General features: G+C 39.5%; 2 protein-coding genes across 6 annotated transcripts; both read left to right on the plus strand.

Moving 5' to 3' along the window:
• The first annotated feature begins 67 nt into the window (after positions 1 to 67).
• LOC115633308 (anoctamin-1) lies at positions 68 to 9,675 on the plus strand. 5 transcript variants are annotated; one of them, XM_030530732.1, is made up of 10 exons: positions 77 to 173; positions 2,002 to 2,102; positions 3,061 to 3,512; positions 5,398 to 6,063; positions 6,118 to 6,173; positions 6,260 to 6,848; positions 6,910 to 7,519; positions 8,173 to 8,378; positions 8,444 to 8,716; positions 8,794 to 9,675. In XM_030530732.1, the coding sequence occupies exons 2-10, from the start codon at positions 2,090 to 2,092 to the stop codon at positions 9,028 to 9,030; spliced, it is 3,102 nt and encodes a 1,033-aa protein (XP_030386592.1). In that variant the 5' UTR covers positions 77 to 173; positions 2,002 to 2,089; the 3' UTR covers positions 9,031 to 9,675. The 5 variants fall into 5 exon arrangements, with proteins under 5 accessions (XP_030386593.1, XP_030386592.1, XP_030386594.1 ...); XM_030530733.1 differs by lacking the exon at positions 2,002 to 2,102 and having other exon boundaries at positions 68 to 173; XM_030530734.1 differs by lacking the exons at positions 77 to 173; positions 2,002 to 2,102 and adding an exon at positions 239 to 348.
• Positions 9,676 to 11,006: 1,331 nt separating this feature from the next.
• Positions 11,007 to 12,966, plus strand: LOC115633313 (phosphoglycolate phosphatase 1B, chloroplastic). Its single transcript, XM_030530742.1, has 6 exons — positions 11,007 to 11,084; positions 11,149 to 11,245; positions 11,885 to 12,048; positions 12,122 to 12,256; positions 12,325 to 12,535; positions 12,589 to 12,966. Exons 1-6 carry the CDS (start codon positions 11,052 to 11,054, stop codon positions 12,885 to 12,887), a joined length of 939 nt encoding a protein of 312 aa, XP_030386602.1. The 5' UTR covers positions 11,007 to 11,051; the 3' UTR covers positions 12,888 to 12,966.
• The last annotated feature ends 3,016 nt before the right edge of the window (positions 12,967 to 15,982 follow it).

Raw genomic sequence — 15,982 nt, forward strand, 5'->3', positions numbered from 1 at the left:
TCGCTTTAAGCGAACAGCTGCTGTTGCCGACGGTATTTTCCAACACTGCAGTGAATTGTTGACTACTGCTGGAATACTCACTACACCTGCGTATGTGCCGGTCTCATCCGCGTAATCGTATTACTAGTATGAATTAATTCAATGTCGGATCGTGGAGCCATACAACTAATAGTGTAAATACCAAACATGAACAAGTGTATATAGATTGGTGTATTCATACGAGACGTAAACATTTGTAGTGTAGAGTCCAGAGCTAACTGTTTCTAGTATTCAACAACAGTGGTACAAAACAACAACTGCGGGCGGAAAGTTAAGCTAGAATAGAAACAAAAACGTGGGCGGCACATGGTGAGACATTAAGGTGGGGGACCAATTGGTTAACGACTCGCACTAATGCGTTCTAAATAAAAAATTCAGTTGTACAAACCAGCAATGCAACTAACTCTTAATGCCATGCCATATCTGCACACCTACATACGTGCATACATACATACATATGTAAATATTTATATGCTACTGTGCACACATAAATATTGGCATACACATATGTACATATTTATGTATATGATACGTATGTTTGTATGCACATGTGTGTGTAAATTTTTGGAATATAAATTAGTCATAGAGGCGGTTACAGTTCGATAGAATAACACAACAACGAAAGGGGAACTCAATTAAGGTGCCAATATTAACTTTGCTTCTTTCCCCAAAAATGTGTGCCTAAAGCACGTAATGCGTATATGTATATACATATATGTAGATTGGTATGTATGTATGAGTTATTTTATCATTCTCGCTTTGGTGAACATACATGCATACTATATAAACAAATCTCAAGGTTCAGAGTGCGGCCAGCATTAGTATTTTATTAAAATTTGAACACACATGTACGTTTAACGAAAATTAAATATTAAATATTAAAGTGGCGCATTCGACTTACGAGCAAATAACAGATATTTGCATTAATTTCACCTAAACAAATGCCTACATATATGCATATAAAAATTTCCATATGTTAAAATAAAACATGACCTAATCGTTGACTTCGATGAAAGCAGAAACCCATTACTGATTCAAAACCGATTCGTTGATCTACATACATATGTACATCTAAGTATTTACTATATATGTATATGTATCTACACAGTTCAGTTTATGCAAAATGTATCTATATACATATGTATATATAAGTTATAGAAGAAGCATTTATTGAAACAATTGTGTGTGCGTTTGAGTGCCTCGGTCTATTTACCGTCAAAAGTATAGGGACTGGCGTTCTGATAAGAAAGCTGGGATCCTATAAGCTGCCACCAGATCGCTTAAGCATTACGCAAACGCTTTCTATTTCTACTTCATTCACTATCTACTACCAGTACCCATGGTAGTCAAATGCCCTTGCACTTGCTACTTACTCTACTTTACTGCAGGGTAATCGATTGGCTCTTACAATAATTTATTTTCTAATGTTATCTCATTCAAAAATCTCTAGCGAAGTAACTACTTATGGGTAGCTAGTTTAGAATGTATTAAATGGTTACTAGCATCCGCAAAAATTCGCCAGTCGAAAACATGGGACTTTTCATTCACTAGCTAGCTCTTACTGATGGGTTTACTTAAGATCTGTATTAATGCGTTTATTTTGTAGCTTTATACTTTGGCGCAATTCTGCTTCAGTAGACGTAGTGCGTTGATTTTTGTCCATAAGCCGTTAGGCTGCTATCAGAAGCGACGAATATTAATAACTTTGCAATCGCTACAACGCCTCAGTCCTAATCTTGTAATGATGGAAACAATAACAAATTTGTTCAACAAACACGCCAATAGCAGCTTTTGGTAAACGTATTGGTATTGGTACGCATTGGAAAAAGTCTGCATAGTATATATACTTTGGCCAACTTTGCATTGTGATGCCGTAAGATCTTCATGTTAGAGTTACGAAATGTTTCGGTGCTTCAACACTCTGCTAGCTTCATGCGCTTACTAAATTGATCATCTTTTCAGGCTCGCTTACCACAGGCCCAAGTCCCTTCTCAGCAACGGCTCCTTTTTTTATTTGTCACATCCTTAACCTTTTCTACTTACAGCCGATATGTATTCTGCGGGTAAATAAAAACTACATAATATCAATAATAATTAGCAAACAAACGCACCAGCACTAAAGCTTCCTCGCTTTTAATAAGTTTATTTAACTTTTTTTTTTTAAGTTGCTTGTTCAGCAAAACGTTGGTATTATTCGTTGCATTCATCACTACATCTATGTGTACTCATTTTTCGACCTAGAGTAGTTTTTAAATAGAACATTATTGATCTAGATATATCCGTCATTGTGTTCGCATTTGTGCCAAAAACGAGAAGAAAGTACAGTACGGGTATGTTACTTTAGTTCCCTGCTAATCTTCTGTTTAGAAAAACTCGCTCAAATATTTGCACTTAAATGATTGATACTTGAGCCGGTATTGCTCAACGAGCTATTGCGGGTATAAGAAGCATGATATGAAAGGCAAGAGTTCTCATAAAATTTAAAAAATTATCCAACCCAGGCCTGATCTTAAATAAAGAATAATACATAAAAAAAATTCATATAGGTTTAATTTTGTCAGTTTCGATCATTCTATGTACATACTTGTATGTCTGTTTCGGGGGCATTTAAGTTGAAACACTTCCTTTTTGATCTTCAATAGATTAGTAGTACGTTGCAGCTATCAATGCTATTTATAAAAAATTGACTCGATAAACCTCGATCTGGATTTATGAACTTTGCCTAAACTTCAGTCATAAATGTTTTCGTTGAACCCCTAACTACTATCCATCTTTTTGGAAGCTCCGTGTTTTGATTTCGATCTTTTTTAATTGTATTATTGTAGCAGCCTGTGAATACGATAAGAATTCGTCTCATATTGGAAATATTTTGTGGCGTTCGATCGTTATGAGCCCACCTTATTTATTTAATTGTTACTCACATTTCGCACAGCTTGAATTTTGTTGTCGGAATTGGTTGAAAAAGTCGAAAACTGATTCGCTAATATCTCACTCTTCTTTTTCACGCTTTCACGCGGACAGTTCGCACCCACGACTACGACTACTATCCCGAATCGGAAATGGATGAGCGCGAGAGCCTATATTTTGACACGATATCGCTGGCCGAATCGGAGGCTGCCGCCGCGGCCGCACATCGCAAATCACTTTCACAATCCCGCAACACCATCTACCATTCAGCCGTGGATTTGGCCGCTGATGAGGCTCGTCACATGCGTCTCGCCTGGCAGCCGGGCTATAGGCAATCCACTGCCTTGGAGCATCTCAATGGCTTCACCGATCAGACAGATTCCGGACGGATGTCGCTGCAAAATGGGCGCACCAACCACGACTATGGCAGCGGGAATGGCAATCGCAATGGCATTGGCAATGAAAACGCGGACGATGAGGTCTCTAGACGTCTTTTAAGACAAAGTAGCACAGTTTCTAACAAAAATAAGAAATTGCCAATTACATACTCCCAGTGGAAACTTAGGGTAAACAATGAATCCAACATCTTACCAACAGCACAAGTCATTCTTTTACAATGAAATCAAGAAACAAATCCACTCACCGACACCGACGACACATGCTTTATTATAACTAGTACGCTCTCTCTTTCACACACACACACACATACCCAGTCTCCCTCTCTCTCTCTCACTCTCTCCTGCTTTCTTTCTCTCTCTGCAGATATCTGATATGCATCATTAGAAAGATGATCTATTCACATACATATCGCTCACTATTCATTATCGTTCACAATGCATCTGTAATCTGTGATCAGATCGGTGATCAGTGATCTTTCAAAAAATCCCCATCACCATCATCAATATTCGACCTGAAAGTGTGCTATTTGCGCGACCGACCTCAAGATACCAGTTGTTTAATGCACATTTTTTCTCTTTTCTCCAGTTTGCTTGCGGGAATGGGTAATGGCAATTTTTTAGTACATAATACATACAACATTCATATATTTACTTAAACAAATATGGACTAGCTTTCACATATTGTTCTACCAACATTTTGTCTGCATTCATGAAATCCGTTGTCCTCAGAATTCGATCGATTTTTACCTACCTATGTATACCTATATATACACGAGTATATGCCCGTATTTCTTATTTTGCATTCCATAATTTTTGTTTCGTTTGCAGAATCATTTACTTGTTGTAGTTCCAAAAATATTACGTGTAGTATTTGTAAGCACTATCAGTATTTAGTTAATCGTTTAATGAAATTATTTCTATATGGATGTTGGGAGTAAAATGTTTCTTTCTATATATCTATATTTATCTATCTATGTATAAAATGAAAGTCAATCTCTTTGTTTACGTGTCCATTTTAGAGTCTGAAAATTCAATCCACAAGTGGGGTAAAATTTATATTCAAAATTCAAGTCACTCTGTTTTTTTTGGGATAACGGACAAATGGTTTCCCTTGTATTCGAGAAATTTTTGGGGTGAGGGCCAAGTAGTATTGCACACGAAAGTATTATGTAGTTTAAACAAATTTATATACAAGTACATATATGCCTATTATTTGTAAGTAGATGCAAAATTATTGTCCCACTTCATACGGCTTTATCGGAGAATTCCACTCTTATCTTAAGGAAGTGAGAACGCATTGGAAATAACACACGCAATTCCTAAAATCAGAAGGTACAGCTGCATAAATACGCCCCACCCTTTATAAAAAATACCACCAGATAGCACATATAAAATATTAGGATGCAGATTTTTACGTTTAGTGTGCGTTAAGCTTTAAAGGAGGTAACATCTCTTAGACCCATGATCTCCGAAATGTTTATTTCGTGCTATCAGGCGCTGAAGGAAGAGCGCCGTATCAACCAATCTGATACTGAGGAAGGAATTAAAAATTCGAAAGCGGTGAAGGAAGAGCGCAGTATCAACCAATCTGATACCAATACCAACCAATCTGATACTGTTACTACGCAAGGAATTATAAATTCGAAAGTAGTTATGATTGTTATTAAGTATAATTGAAAAATGTCTTTGTACTATAAGCATTCCTAGTACCAATTTTTTTTGTATATGTATGTTTCATATAATACCTTATCCCATTATGAAGCTTGGGAGCTTAACCTTTTTTGTTTGAATAATGAATTTTGAGTGATGTTTCCGTATTTAGTATTCTGCAGCTCTAAAAAATCAGTGCAATGTATCATAGAGTTACCATAGAAATAATAACTTTTATTTAAAGGGTCAGGTAAAGGGGTTCCTTCTTGTTTGCGTTACTTTTCTCGTCTCTTTTATGTATACAATTATACTTTAATTTAGATATGGCAACTAATGCTTAGTTTTCGATGCTATTTATATGTATATATCATTATGTGTTGCCATTATTTTGATTGCTTTGCAGACGTACCGCTTCTTTGAGGATAAGAAGCGGTCGGTCGACTTTGTGTTGGCCTACGACAGCAACAATTGTGGCGGTAGCAAGCCCGTAGTTTACGAGGCGAACATCAAGGGGGATGGCCTACAATTGGAGGAAGACCAGAAGCTTGAGTTGGGACGCAAGGCGAAGGAGGAGGAGAAACGCAAACGGAAGATATTCGAGGCGAATATGAAGCGGGAAGGACTGCAGTTGGAGCTCTGTGGGACGCAGTTCATGCAAAAATTCATTAAGATACATGCGCCGGACCATGTTCTCTATCACTATGCCGAAATACTCAAAATTAAGATGCCAATGAAGCCGATACCGGGCCAAGAGCTGATATTTGATGGCAATTTTGAGTTCAAGACGCGCATCACTCGCATGTTCCGACGCCTCTTCAGCTCCGTGCAACTCAGCACGAAGGACTTTGAGGAGCGTGAGCCGCGAATACATATGGAGTTCGCCCGCAAATATCTGCATTTGTTCGATAAAAACCACCGAAACTTTTTCGACGCCAGCACGCGCTATGCAATAATTAACTTTATAATGCAGCGCCAGCATTTTGTGGAGGGCGAGGAGACGCCGGACAACATTGGGATCGAGAAACTGCTCCAAGATGGCGTCTATTCTTGTGCGTATACGCTACACGAAGTGAGTGGATTGTACCAAGCGTATTGTTTATTTCTCAAAATCTTTCTATTGCAGAAGAGCGATCGAGAAAAATTGTTAAAGGAGTGGGCCAACATACGCAAGTGGCATAAGTGAGTATCCGTATAGATAGATATAGAAGACATCGTCTTGAGGAACGATAAGGTTTACAGTAACATGCAATGGCAATTCAATTTAGACTGCAGCCGCTGGACTATATCAAGGACTACTTTGGAGCTAAGGTCGCCTTATACTTTGCCTGGCTCGGCTTCTATACGCAAATGCTCATTCCGATCAGCATTTTCGGCATATTGTGCATACTATACGGGTTTCTGACCTGGAGCAGCGATTCCATTAGCCACGACATATGTGCGGACAATGGCTCGACAATTATGTGCCCGCAGTGCGATCGCAATTGCAACTTTTGGAAGCTGAGCGATACGTGCACGTCATCGCGTTACAACTATTTGATTGACAATAATGTGACGGTTGTGTTCGCGCTTGTTCTGTCCGTCTGGGCAGTCATCTATTTGGAGTTTTGGAAGCGCTATTCTGCAGGTCTGGTGCATCGTTGGGGCCTTACCGGCTTCACCCATCACGTGGAGCATCCGCGACCCCAATATCTGGCAAAAATTGCGAACTCGAAGCTCGCAAAAAAAGGCACGACGGAAGCCTCACTGGGCGCTCAAACAAGCAGCAACGGTCGAGTACCCTTGGACACCGAGGTGCCTTTCTGGAGCTATAAATTCCTGCCAAACTTCACCAGCTACAGCATCATGGTGCTCTTTGTGAGTATTCCGATTTCGTCCACAATTTGCAGCGAATAATTCTCATTTATCCCTCCGCTAGATTTGCATATCAGTGATAGCTATATTTGCGGTTATAATTTATCGCATGGCGCAGAATGCCTCGCACAGCATATTGGGGAACGAGAACTCGACGACCCACAAGATAATGGTGCTGCCCATAACGGCAGGTATAATCGATTTGGTTGTCATCTCAGTGCTGGATCTGGTCTATTCGAAGCTGGCAATTAGTCTAACCAACTACGAGTACTGCCGCACCCAAACGGAATACGACGAAAGTCTGACCATCAAGAATTATTTGTTCCAGTTTGTCAATTACTACTCCTCGCTCTTCTACATAGCCTTCCTCAAGGGCAAGTTTGTCGGTTATCCTGCCAAATACAATCGCATCCTCGGCTTCCGCCAGGAAGAGTGCAATCCGGGCGGCTGTTTAATGGAGCTCTGCATGCAGCTGGTAATCATTATGGTGGGCAAACAGGCAGTTAATTCCATTGTCGAGATGCTCATACCGTATTTGATACGCAAGTTCCACCGCTTGAACAACTACAAGAACAGTCATAAAGAAAAGGTGGTTGTGTGCAGCCAATGGACAGAGGATTACAATTTAATACCCTTCTCGAATAGTTCACTGTATGAAGAGTATTTGGAAATGGGTAAATATTTGATTCTCCAATGGTTGAAATTAGTCGTAGAGATTCTACATAATTTGTTAATATACTTTGTTAAGACGAATTTCCTCTCAAAAGGGGAAGGGAAGATAATTGTCATTTTAAATGAAAAGATGAATGTCATCTTTGAACGGATGATGATTGTCATCCTAAAAGGGAAGATGATTGTCATCTGAATGAATTATATTGTCATCTAAAAGGGGAAGATGAGTGTTATCTTTAAAGGAAAATTATTGTCATCTCAAAAGTGGAGATAATTGTCATTTAAAAGAGATAATGACTCTCATCGCAAAAGAGAAGATAATTGACATTTCAAAAGAAAAGATGACGGTCGTCTTGAAAGGTCATATGATTGAAAAAGCAAAATTATTGTTATTTTAAACAGTAAGATTGTCATCTCAGTAGAGACAATAATTGCTGTTATTAAGATTAAGATGATGATTATCTCAAACGGAAAGATGATTGTCATCTCAAAAGGAAAGATGGTTAGAAAGATGGTCATCTAAAACAATAGATTCCTTTTATTTATAAGCAGATCAGCACAATAAAAAAGCCCTCGAGATATGAGTGTTAACAACTTTACGTAACGATCTTTTTAATCTTTAGTTGATTAATGAGTTCCTAATCTCTCTTTGCAGTGATGCAGTATGGATTTATAACGCTGTTCAGTATCGCCTTTCCGTTGGCTCCGCTGCTGGCTCTACTTAACAATATAATCGAGGTGCGTCTGGATGCCATTAAGATGTTGCGATTTATGCGAAGACCCGTAGGGATGCGAGCTCACGACATCGGCGTCTGGCACAATATCATGTATGTGGTGACACGTATTGCTGTCGCCTCAAGCGTAAGTATCCATACAATAAAAACAAAGTGAGATGATATTGTTTTAGCGATGACTTTCCACGGCAGGCCATGATAATTGCATTTAGCTCCAACCTTATACCGAAACTAGTTTATAGTATTACGAAGGAGGAAACACCCGATCGCTATTTAAACTTTACGCTCGCGTACTTCAACACCAGCGATTTTGAGATGCCACTCACGCTGAATGCCACCCTAAACATTACGCAGTGTCGTTACACCGAGTTCCGCAATCCACCCGAGCACCAAAATCCATATAAACGGCCCATGATTTACTGGAAAATACTCACCGCTCGCTTGGCTTTTATTGTAATCTATCAGGTAAGCGGCACAACAGACATACTATCAATCCCCTCTATACGCCTTTCTTCATCTTCTCACCCTTCTCGTGTGGATAGAACATCATCGGCATTCTGCAGGGAATACTTCGATGGGCTGTCCCAGACGTGCCGGGCAAGCTGCTGAAGCGCATCAAACGTGAAAACTTTTTGCTGCGCGAACATATAATTGAATTCGAGAAGCAACATGCCGCGCAACTCGCTAAAGAAAACGCTTTACACACACCGGAGCAAGAGTTACGACACCGCCAAGTCCCTGCGGAAGATAGTAACGACCAGGCTACGACTTCTGTTTGAGATTTCATTGAACTTCGTGTTGAATTTAAATATGTCTATTTTTTTAACGTTGTGCCCCATGAGTAGTTGAATATATATACGATTATATGTATATATACATGAAATGTCTCCCTCGAATTAATGATTGCAGAAGAATGAAAAGGCATACCATGTTTCGAAATACAGTCGAATTTGTATTAAAAAGTATTCTTATATTTGTTTATTGTAAGACCTATATAAGACTTTTTATAAGACTAACATATATACTGCCCTGTGTGCTTTTTTTTATAACATCACAATTGTTCAGTGTTCAATTAAAGATAAATATGTAAATACTTGTAAAATTTGACACCTATCCGGCTGTTAAAGGGACAATCAGTGCACCATTTATATATGTATAATTTATAATTATCCACACGTTGATTATTATCAAAAAGAGGGGAGGAAGGTTCATTTAATTAGTCATAATTTAAAAATAAAAGTATCTTTTCTTTTGCATCCATTAACAGTTGTTCTTAAATTGTTTCCTTGCCGGACCTCAATCGCTACATACTCGTATACTTAAGACATATATACATTGTTTGTTCTGTTAACCACTTTGAAAATTATTTATAATGTACCTGGTCAAAATAAAATCGAGCTAAAGTTTAGTTATTGTTAATGCAAGTGCCTATTTTTAAGTAGACCCGTAGACTCTACGTCAAATAATAAAAATGTGTTCAAGTGTAAAACAAGAGATTAAGAAGAACTAAAAGAATCGTAAGTATGTGTGGGCTGTAAAATTTTCAGTGTGAAGAGTCATCTAAAGTGGAGTTTTGACTTAATTTTAAACATGAAATCCCATTTCTCCTGGAGTTTATCTACTAATACACTCAATAGCATAGCTACCTTTGCCCTTTAGATTGCGCTTTGCCATCCCAATTGAAAAGATTTGGGCATTTATAAAGCAGCGGTTGGCACGCAATTGTAAACTACTACTACGTGGACAACTGCATGTATTTTGTTTCTTTTGATCTTCTGCTTGTGCGTCTGGCTACCCATATCCTATTTCTAACGCAAATAATATATTCATTTCTCCTTTCGAAATTGCTGACATCCTGCATGGTTTGCTTTCCCTAGATAATTGTTTTCCAGCTGTACACTCCGTACACTACGAAATCATTGTGCATATCCTTAGTTCGCCCTATCTTGGAATATTGCTCTGGTGTATGGAGCCCACAAAACAATGAACAACAAATGTTGATTGAATCTGTCCAAAAACAATTCTTACTGTCTAAACTGGGACCCATAAAGCCGCTTGCCTCCTTATACTTGTATGTACATATACACAATGTCAAACGATACTCGGCTCAAAGTTAGGATTTGCTTCACCCTTTTTTGAACCAGGCAGTTTCATATTCGTTCTCACTGGATGCAGCCTCGTTTTTAACCCATTTGGGGGTTAAATTTGCAAAAGCCCACATTCAGTTTTTCAACTTCGTATTGGGCTTGAGTATTTTCTTTTAAGCAGGCAGAGTTGTATTTACGTCTGCACTAGATTCAGATGTAACTCGAAGTAAAAAACAATGTTAACCCGTTTTGGGGGTCGAATTTCACAAAACCCCAAATACATTTTTCCAGCTAATTCTCAGACTAGGCCCAGTTACATACTCGTATACGTACATATTTTCTCTTAATTCTTATCAAATTAGAACGTGAATATGCGTCTCAATATGTGTTACACCTTTTTACATTTGTAAATATGTTCATATATGTATGTATGTGTATATCTATATACAAACACATATGTATGTATATCATTGAGAAGCGACGTACGCATAATTGAAGCCTATCAACTGTCTGGGCACTCGTAGAGATGAGAGACTCAGTTGTCAAGATGTAATCTAATCTGCGGTCAAATAAATTAAGGTTCTAGCATTGTTTCACGTCTAGTTGCGATTCGGACGCGGTTTAGTGCAACACGAAGATACGCAGGGCGCACGAGACTCCTTAGCATGGGTGTCTAGTAAGTAACCATTGTTAAAGCTAAAATTTAAATCAACATGAATTACCTACAGACCAAAGGGGGGAGCACCGTAAGTATGGGTTGTGATGCGGCTTTCAAGTAGTGATAAGTTTTCATTTTATTTTCAATGACAGTCGACGCCATCAAAACCAAAATACTTGAAAGATTTAAACGCAGAGCAGCTACAAACGTTTTGCACTTCTTTTGATACCGTCTTCTGTGATTGTGATGGTGCGTACGAATTCATACAAATGTACATACAAACATACGTAGTAGCTTAAGCTTATGTTCCCTGTAGCGGAATATTGAATCAATATATTACTTAGAAATAAGTGCTTTAGATAAAGTATTTTCTTCCTATCAGCAATGCAGATTTATAAATTCACAATTTTCGAGCTGGAAGACAATTTTACCCCTTTATGGGGGTCGAATTTGTCCCAATCCTCGAATTTAGTGTTTTTTGGGCCAAACACAGTTGAACATTTATTCTCACTCACTATGAACAGCCTCAATTTAAAAGTTGGAGGACAATTTTACCCCATTTAGGGGCACAATTTTTTCAAATGCTATAATTTAATTCCCAAGCTGATGAATATGAACAGGCTTTATTTCATGGCGATTGGTCCATTGTCGGAAAAGAAAGTGAGAAGCACCGATAAATAGAAGTTTGTTTTTATAGCCGTTAAGTACTTCGTTTAAAATTCCGAACTTGATAAATACTGAGCCACATCCTACGCCTCATTTTCACAATTCCATAATACCCCTTCACTCCTTTTTTTTGGGATAGTCCAAACTCAAGTCTAGACAAAAGCGTGAATTGAACCCGATTTAATGACGTATAGTATATATCCCCGCAACACACTCATGCAGGCGTCGTGTGGTACACGTTGGGCGACTTTATTCCCGGCTCGGCGGATGCCATTAGGCAGCTACAGCTTCAAGGCAAGCAGCTGACTTTTGTGACGAACAACAGCATCTGCTCAGTGGAGCGACATATTCAGAGATTTGCTCGAGCACAGCTGAAAATAGACAAGGTGAGTGGGTCTAGGTAGTTACTGGTAACTTAATGCCCATCACATCACATCCCATCCCATCCAATCCAATTAGCAACAAATTGTACATCCGGCGCAGACCGTTTGCGACTATCTAAAGTCGCAGAACTTTGAGGGCCTCATATATTGCCTGGCTACGGCTTCCTTCAAGGAACTGTTGCTCAGCCAAGGCTTCCACCTGGTTCCAGAGGTGGGTGGCAATCTACATATAAGCATTTTCCATGCTTATACTTTTCAAACTTTCCAACGCAATTTTAGCAACAGGATGGCGTCCAAATCAAGAATCTGTGCGATTTGCGAAGCGCCATCCAGGCAGAGCATCAAGTAAAGGCCGTCATCATTGATGTCGACTTCAACATGTCCCTAGCCAAGATAATGAGGGCCTACCAGTATCTGCAGAATCCTCAGTGTTTGTTCATAGCGGGAGCTGCAGACGGAGTCGTTCCTTTTGGGGCTGGCGAAGTTATAGGTGGGTGGACGCTCTTCCATTCTCCATTTCATGGTCTCAGTATTATTTTGCAGGTCCTGGCGCATTCATTGACATTGTGGCTCTGGCAGCGGGACGTCAGCCTGTGGTGCTTGGCAAGCCTGGCGCCGGACTGATGCCAATATTGCGAGAACGCCATGTGGGCAGCCCGCCCGCTCGTGTTCTCTTCATCGGCGACAGCCCAGGAAGCGACATCGTCTTTGCCCGCCAGTGCGGCTATCAGACACTGCTGGTGCTGAGTGGCGGCGTCTGCGCAGCAGATGTGGCATTGGATGATCAGTCGGCGCCAGACTATGTTACCGATTGTCTGGGCGACTTGACTAATTTTATATGAGGAGGGACTGGCTGGATAATAACCAACGCTATAAACACTCTCCCAAATATACCATCCGAATCGAGAGCCTATTACAAGAATGTCTCTAATAATAATGTAAACCTCTATATCGTAGATTGGCATGTACTCGTGTGTATTTGTAGCTGCGGGTCGAATGAGTTTGTTTTCAAGAAGTACGAAAGTTGTATTCCCTTTTTTGAAAATGTACCTTTTTTAAATAACATACTTATAATCCAATCTGATTCACATTTATCCAATTTGATTTTGATAACTTTATGAACGAACATGTTTGTAATAGATCGACTTTTCTTAGCCTGACCGTTCCTAGAAAACTCGTCCGATTTTACTCAAACTTTTCAAAATTATTGGCTGTACAAAAGTATTTCCCCATCCCTAAATTGGTTCGAAAGCCTGAAACCATTTGCTTCGCATTCGCAGGTATATGTTTTAACTTTATTTGAAACCTCCTCGTTATAGGATTTTGTTAGAAATAGTTTAAGAAACAACAAAGTTATTAGAAAGTCTGTCGATTGTTCCTCTGGCCGCTATATTATATGACTGGGTTTGACCATTCATTTGATTGTAGAACTAAGAAGCCTTTCTACAAATCTGCAAATGAATATCGTTTCGAACAGTGGGGGCCTGCCATCCGGACTTATCCCGAACTTTATAGTTTACGGAAGAATATTTTATTTTTGAAGCAAATTTAACATATACTTATGATTTCTCACAAATAAAACTTATCTAAAAATCTATCTGAAGAAATGGTAATCCATACTAGATCTTGAACATATTTCCTTCTATGGAGAAAAGCTTAAAAAGAAAAGAAAATCTCACATCTTCCAGACAGCGAATAGACTTATTTTCCAAGATTCCCAACTGATGTACTTTTGTAGGTTTCGGAAATATAATAATTTCGGAAATATAATATGTTATATTGTAAGATAAAATTAGAACTAATATAGGCTTAGTTTCTTTAGTGAAATGTGTCCTAAAGGTATGCCACAGTATATCATCATCGCCCAAGAACAGCACTTCTTTGTTTCAGTCAGTTTTATTATAAAAGCGAAATATTTTAGTGCATGTAAAAAAAAGTCTTAGGAACGGGGCATTTTCTTATTCTTAAACTTCTTTTGGTTAATTATAGGCCATTCCTGAGCTAATTGATATTCAATTTCCTGGGGAGTCATATTGCCTAAAGACTGTGGTCCATTTGGAAAGTTCAGCCTCTTGTTGTGGGATCCCGGACGAGCCGAGTTGGTATTCGTATTTCCCGACATGTCGGGTGCAGGTCCTAGTCCACGCTGCGACTCCTGGACGGGTCTATCGCCAAACAGAGACTTGACAGCCTGAGTCGCTTTTTTATTGGCCTGCACATCAAGACGAGTGGCGGGAAGGTGAGACGGCTGCGCATACAACCCAAACATTTCAGTAACCCCGCGCGGCCTAGGGCGTCCTTGACGGCGTTGCTGACCAGCAGGCTTATTCCGCTTTTCACCGCCACCCGATGGATTCGTATCTCCATTTCTATTAGGATTTCGATTGGTAGCAGCTGCGTTCGATGGGGGCTCTACGGTCACAACTAATGCTTGTCCATTGACAGGTTGCTCCTGATCCCGACAATTATTGGAAGCGTGCGGCTTTATCAAACCGTAAGCCTCTGCATTTGCCCAGCGATGTTGCATGAGCAACGTATAAACGCCGCGGAGATGCGGGCAACCCTTCGGCGGCAGCACTTTCTTTGGCTCAGCCGGCTTTTCATCCTCCTCCTCTTCGTCCTCGTCGTCAGTAGCCTGAAAGTTTGGATTTTTCAGGCAAATACCGTAAATTTCGGGTATGGCCTGGAAGAGGGAAAATTAAAGGAACCCTCAAATGTAGCGTTGAAGTGTACCTTCTCCGATCTTTTAGCGCTGTCCTGACGCCTGTCATGAGGCACAAACTCCTCAGACGCAGCACGCAGTCCTTGACCATGATCTTGCCCCTTAAAATCGCTGCCACCTGCTGCCTCTAGGTCGTTGTTCATGCACAAGCGATTGTATAATGTGCCATTGAAATAGAAGTACTGCCCATTATCCTCCCCCGGCTGTATTTCACCAGCCATCGAGCCATTGGAAGCCGGCTCTCCTTCAGGAGACATTTGGCGCAGAGTCACGCCGCCTTGGTGTTGAACTTTCCGAAATTGAATAACGAGCAATAAAGCCACATAGCTCTCCACGTCTTTGCGAATTCCGTGCATACGGTCCAAGAGAGACATACTAGGTAATTCCTGGATTGGTATCAGCGGTTGGATGCGCGGCTTTGGGCTCAGTGACATCATCGTGAAAGATTCTATTTTACTTAAAAAGAAACTCTAGATGCGTTTACCAAAAACTTTCATTCTTTTCAGAAAAAGCAAATCAAACTATTCTTGATGTTGATCTTTTTAAAATCTTCAATCGTATGTCGGAGTCGTTTTTATGTTTGAAGCAAATTTTTACCATAGTTTTTCAAACTACGACCAATTTAATATAAACACATACATACGTACATATATATGTATATAAAACGCAGTGCTATTGCTATGCGCGCATGGCATGCCGGCGACAAAATGTCTGTGCATATGCACGTGCATACACACGTACATGTATGTGAGTATGTACGTGCGTGCGACCGTTTGTATGCGTTTTCATCAAAGTTTCCAAATGCCTTTTCACAAAATTTAAATCCATCAAATTCAAATTTTCATTGAATTTGTCGCTTACAGCAAGAACACCCCTTTCGAATGGTATATGATTTATCAAAATTTGTTTGCTTTTTCATAAACATGTGCGTTAAAAGGAGTAAAAGAAATACATTTTTCTTTCTCATTTCTTTTTACTTTTTTTTAGCCGTACTATGTGTAGAGAAGAGAATTTTTCTATTAATTTGTGTTCTATTTAAGTTTTCTGGTATTCATTAATACATATTTTACTTACAATTCGGTTGGGGCAGTTTTGTTTGTTCTGAAAAGCCCAATTATAAAAATGCAAACCGCTTTTTAAACCTACTATATGCCGGCACACGGGAAACGGACCTTCTGGAAGCAAGTGTTCGCAAACGACACAAATTCATCGATA

This window comes from Scaptodrosophila lebanonensis, unplaced genomic scaffold (assembly GCF_003285725.1).
Source record: "Scaptodrosophila lebanonensis strain 11010-0011.00,11010-0021.00 unplaced genomic scaffold, SlebRS2 tig00001418-arrow-arrow-pilon, whole genome shotgun sequence".
NCBI classification, from domain to species: Eukaryota; Metazoa; Arthropoda; class Insecta; order Diptera; family Drosophilidae; genus Scaptodrosophila; species Scaptodrosophila lebanonensis.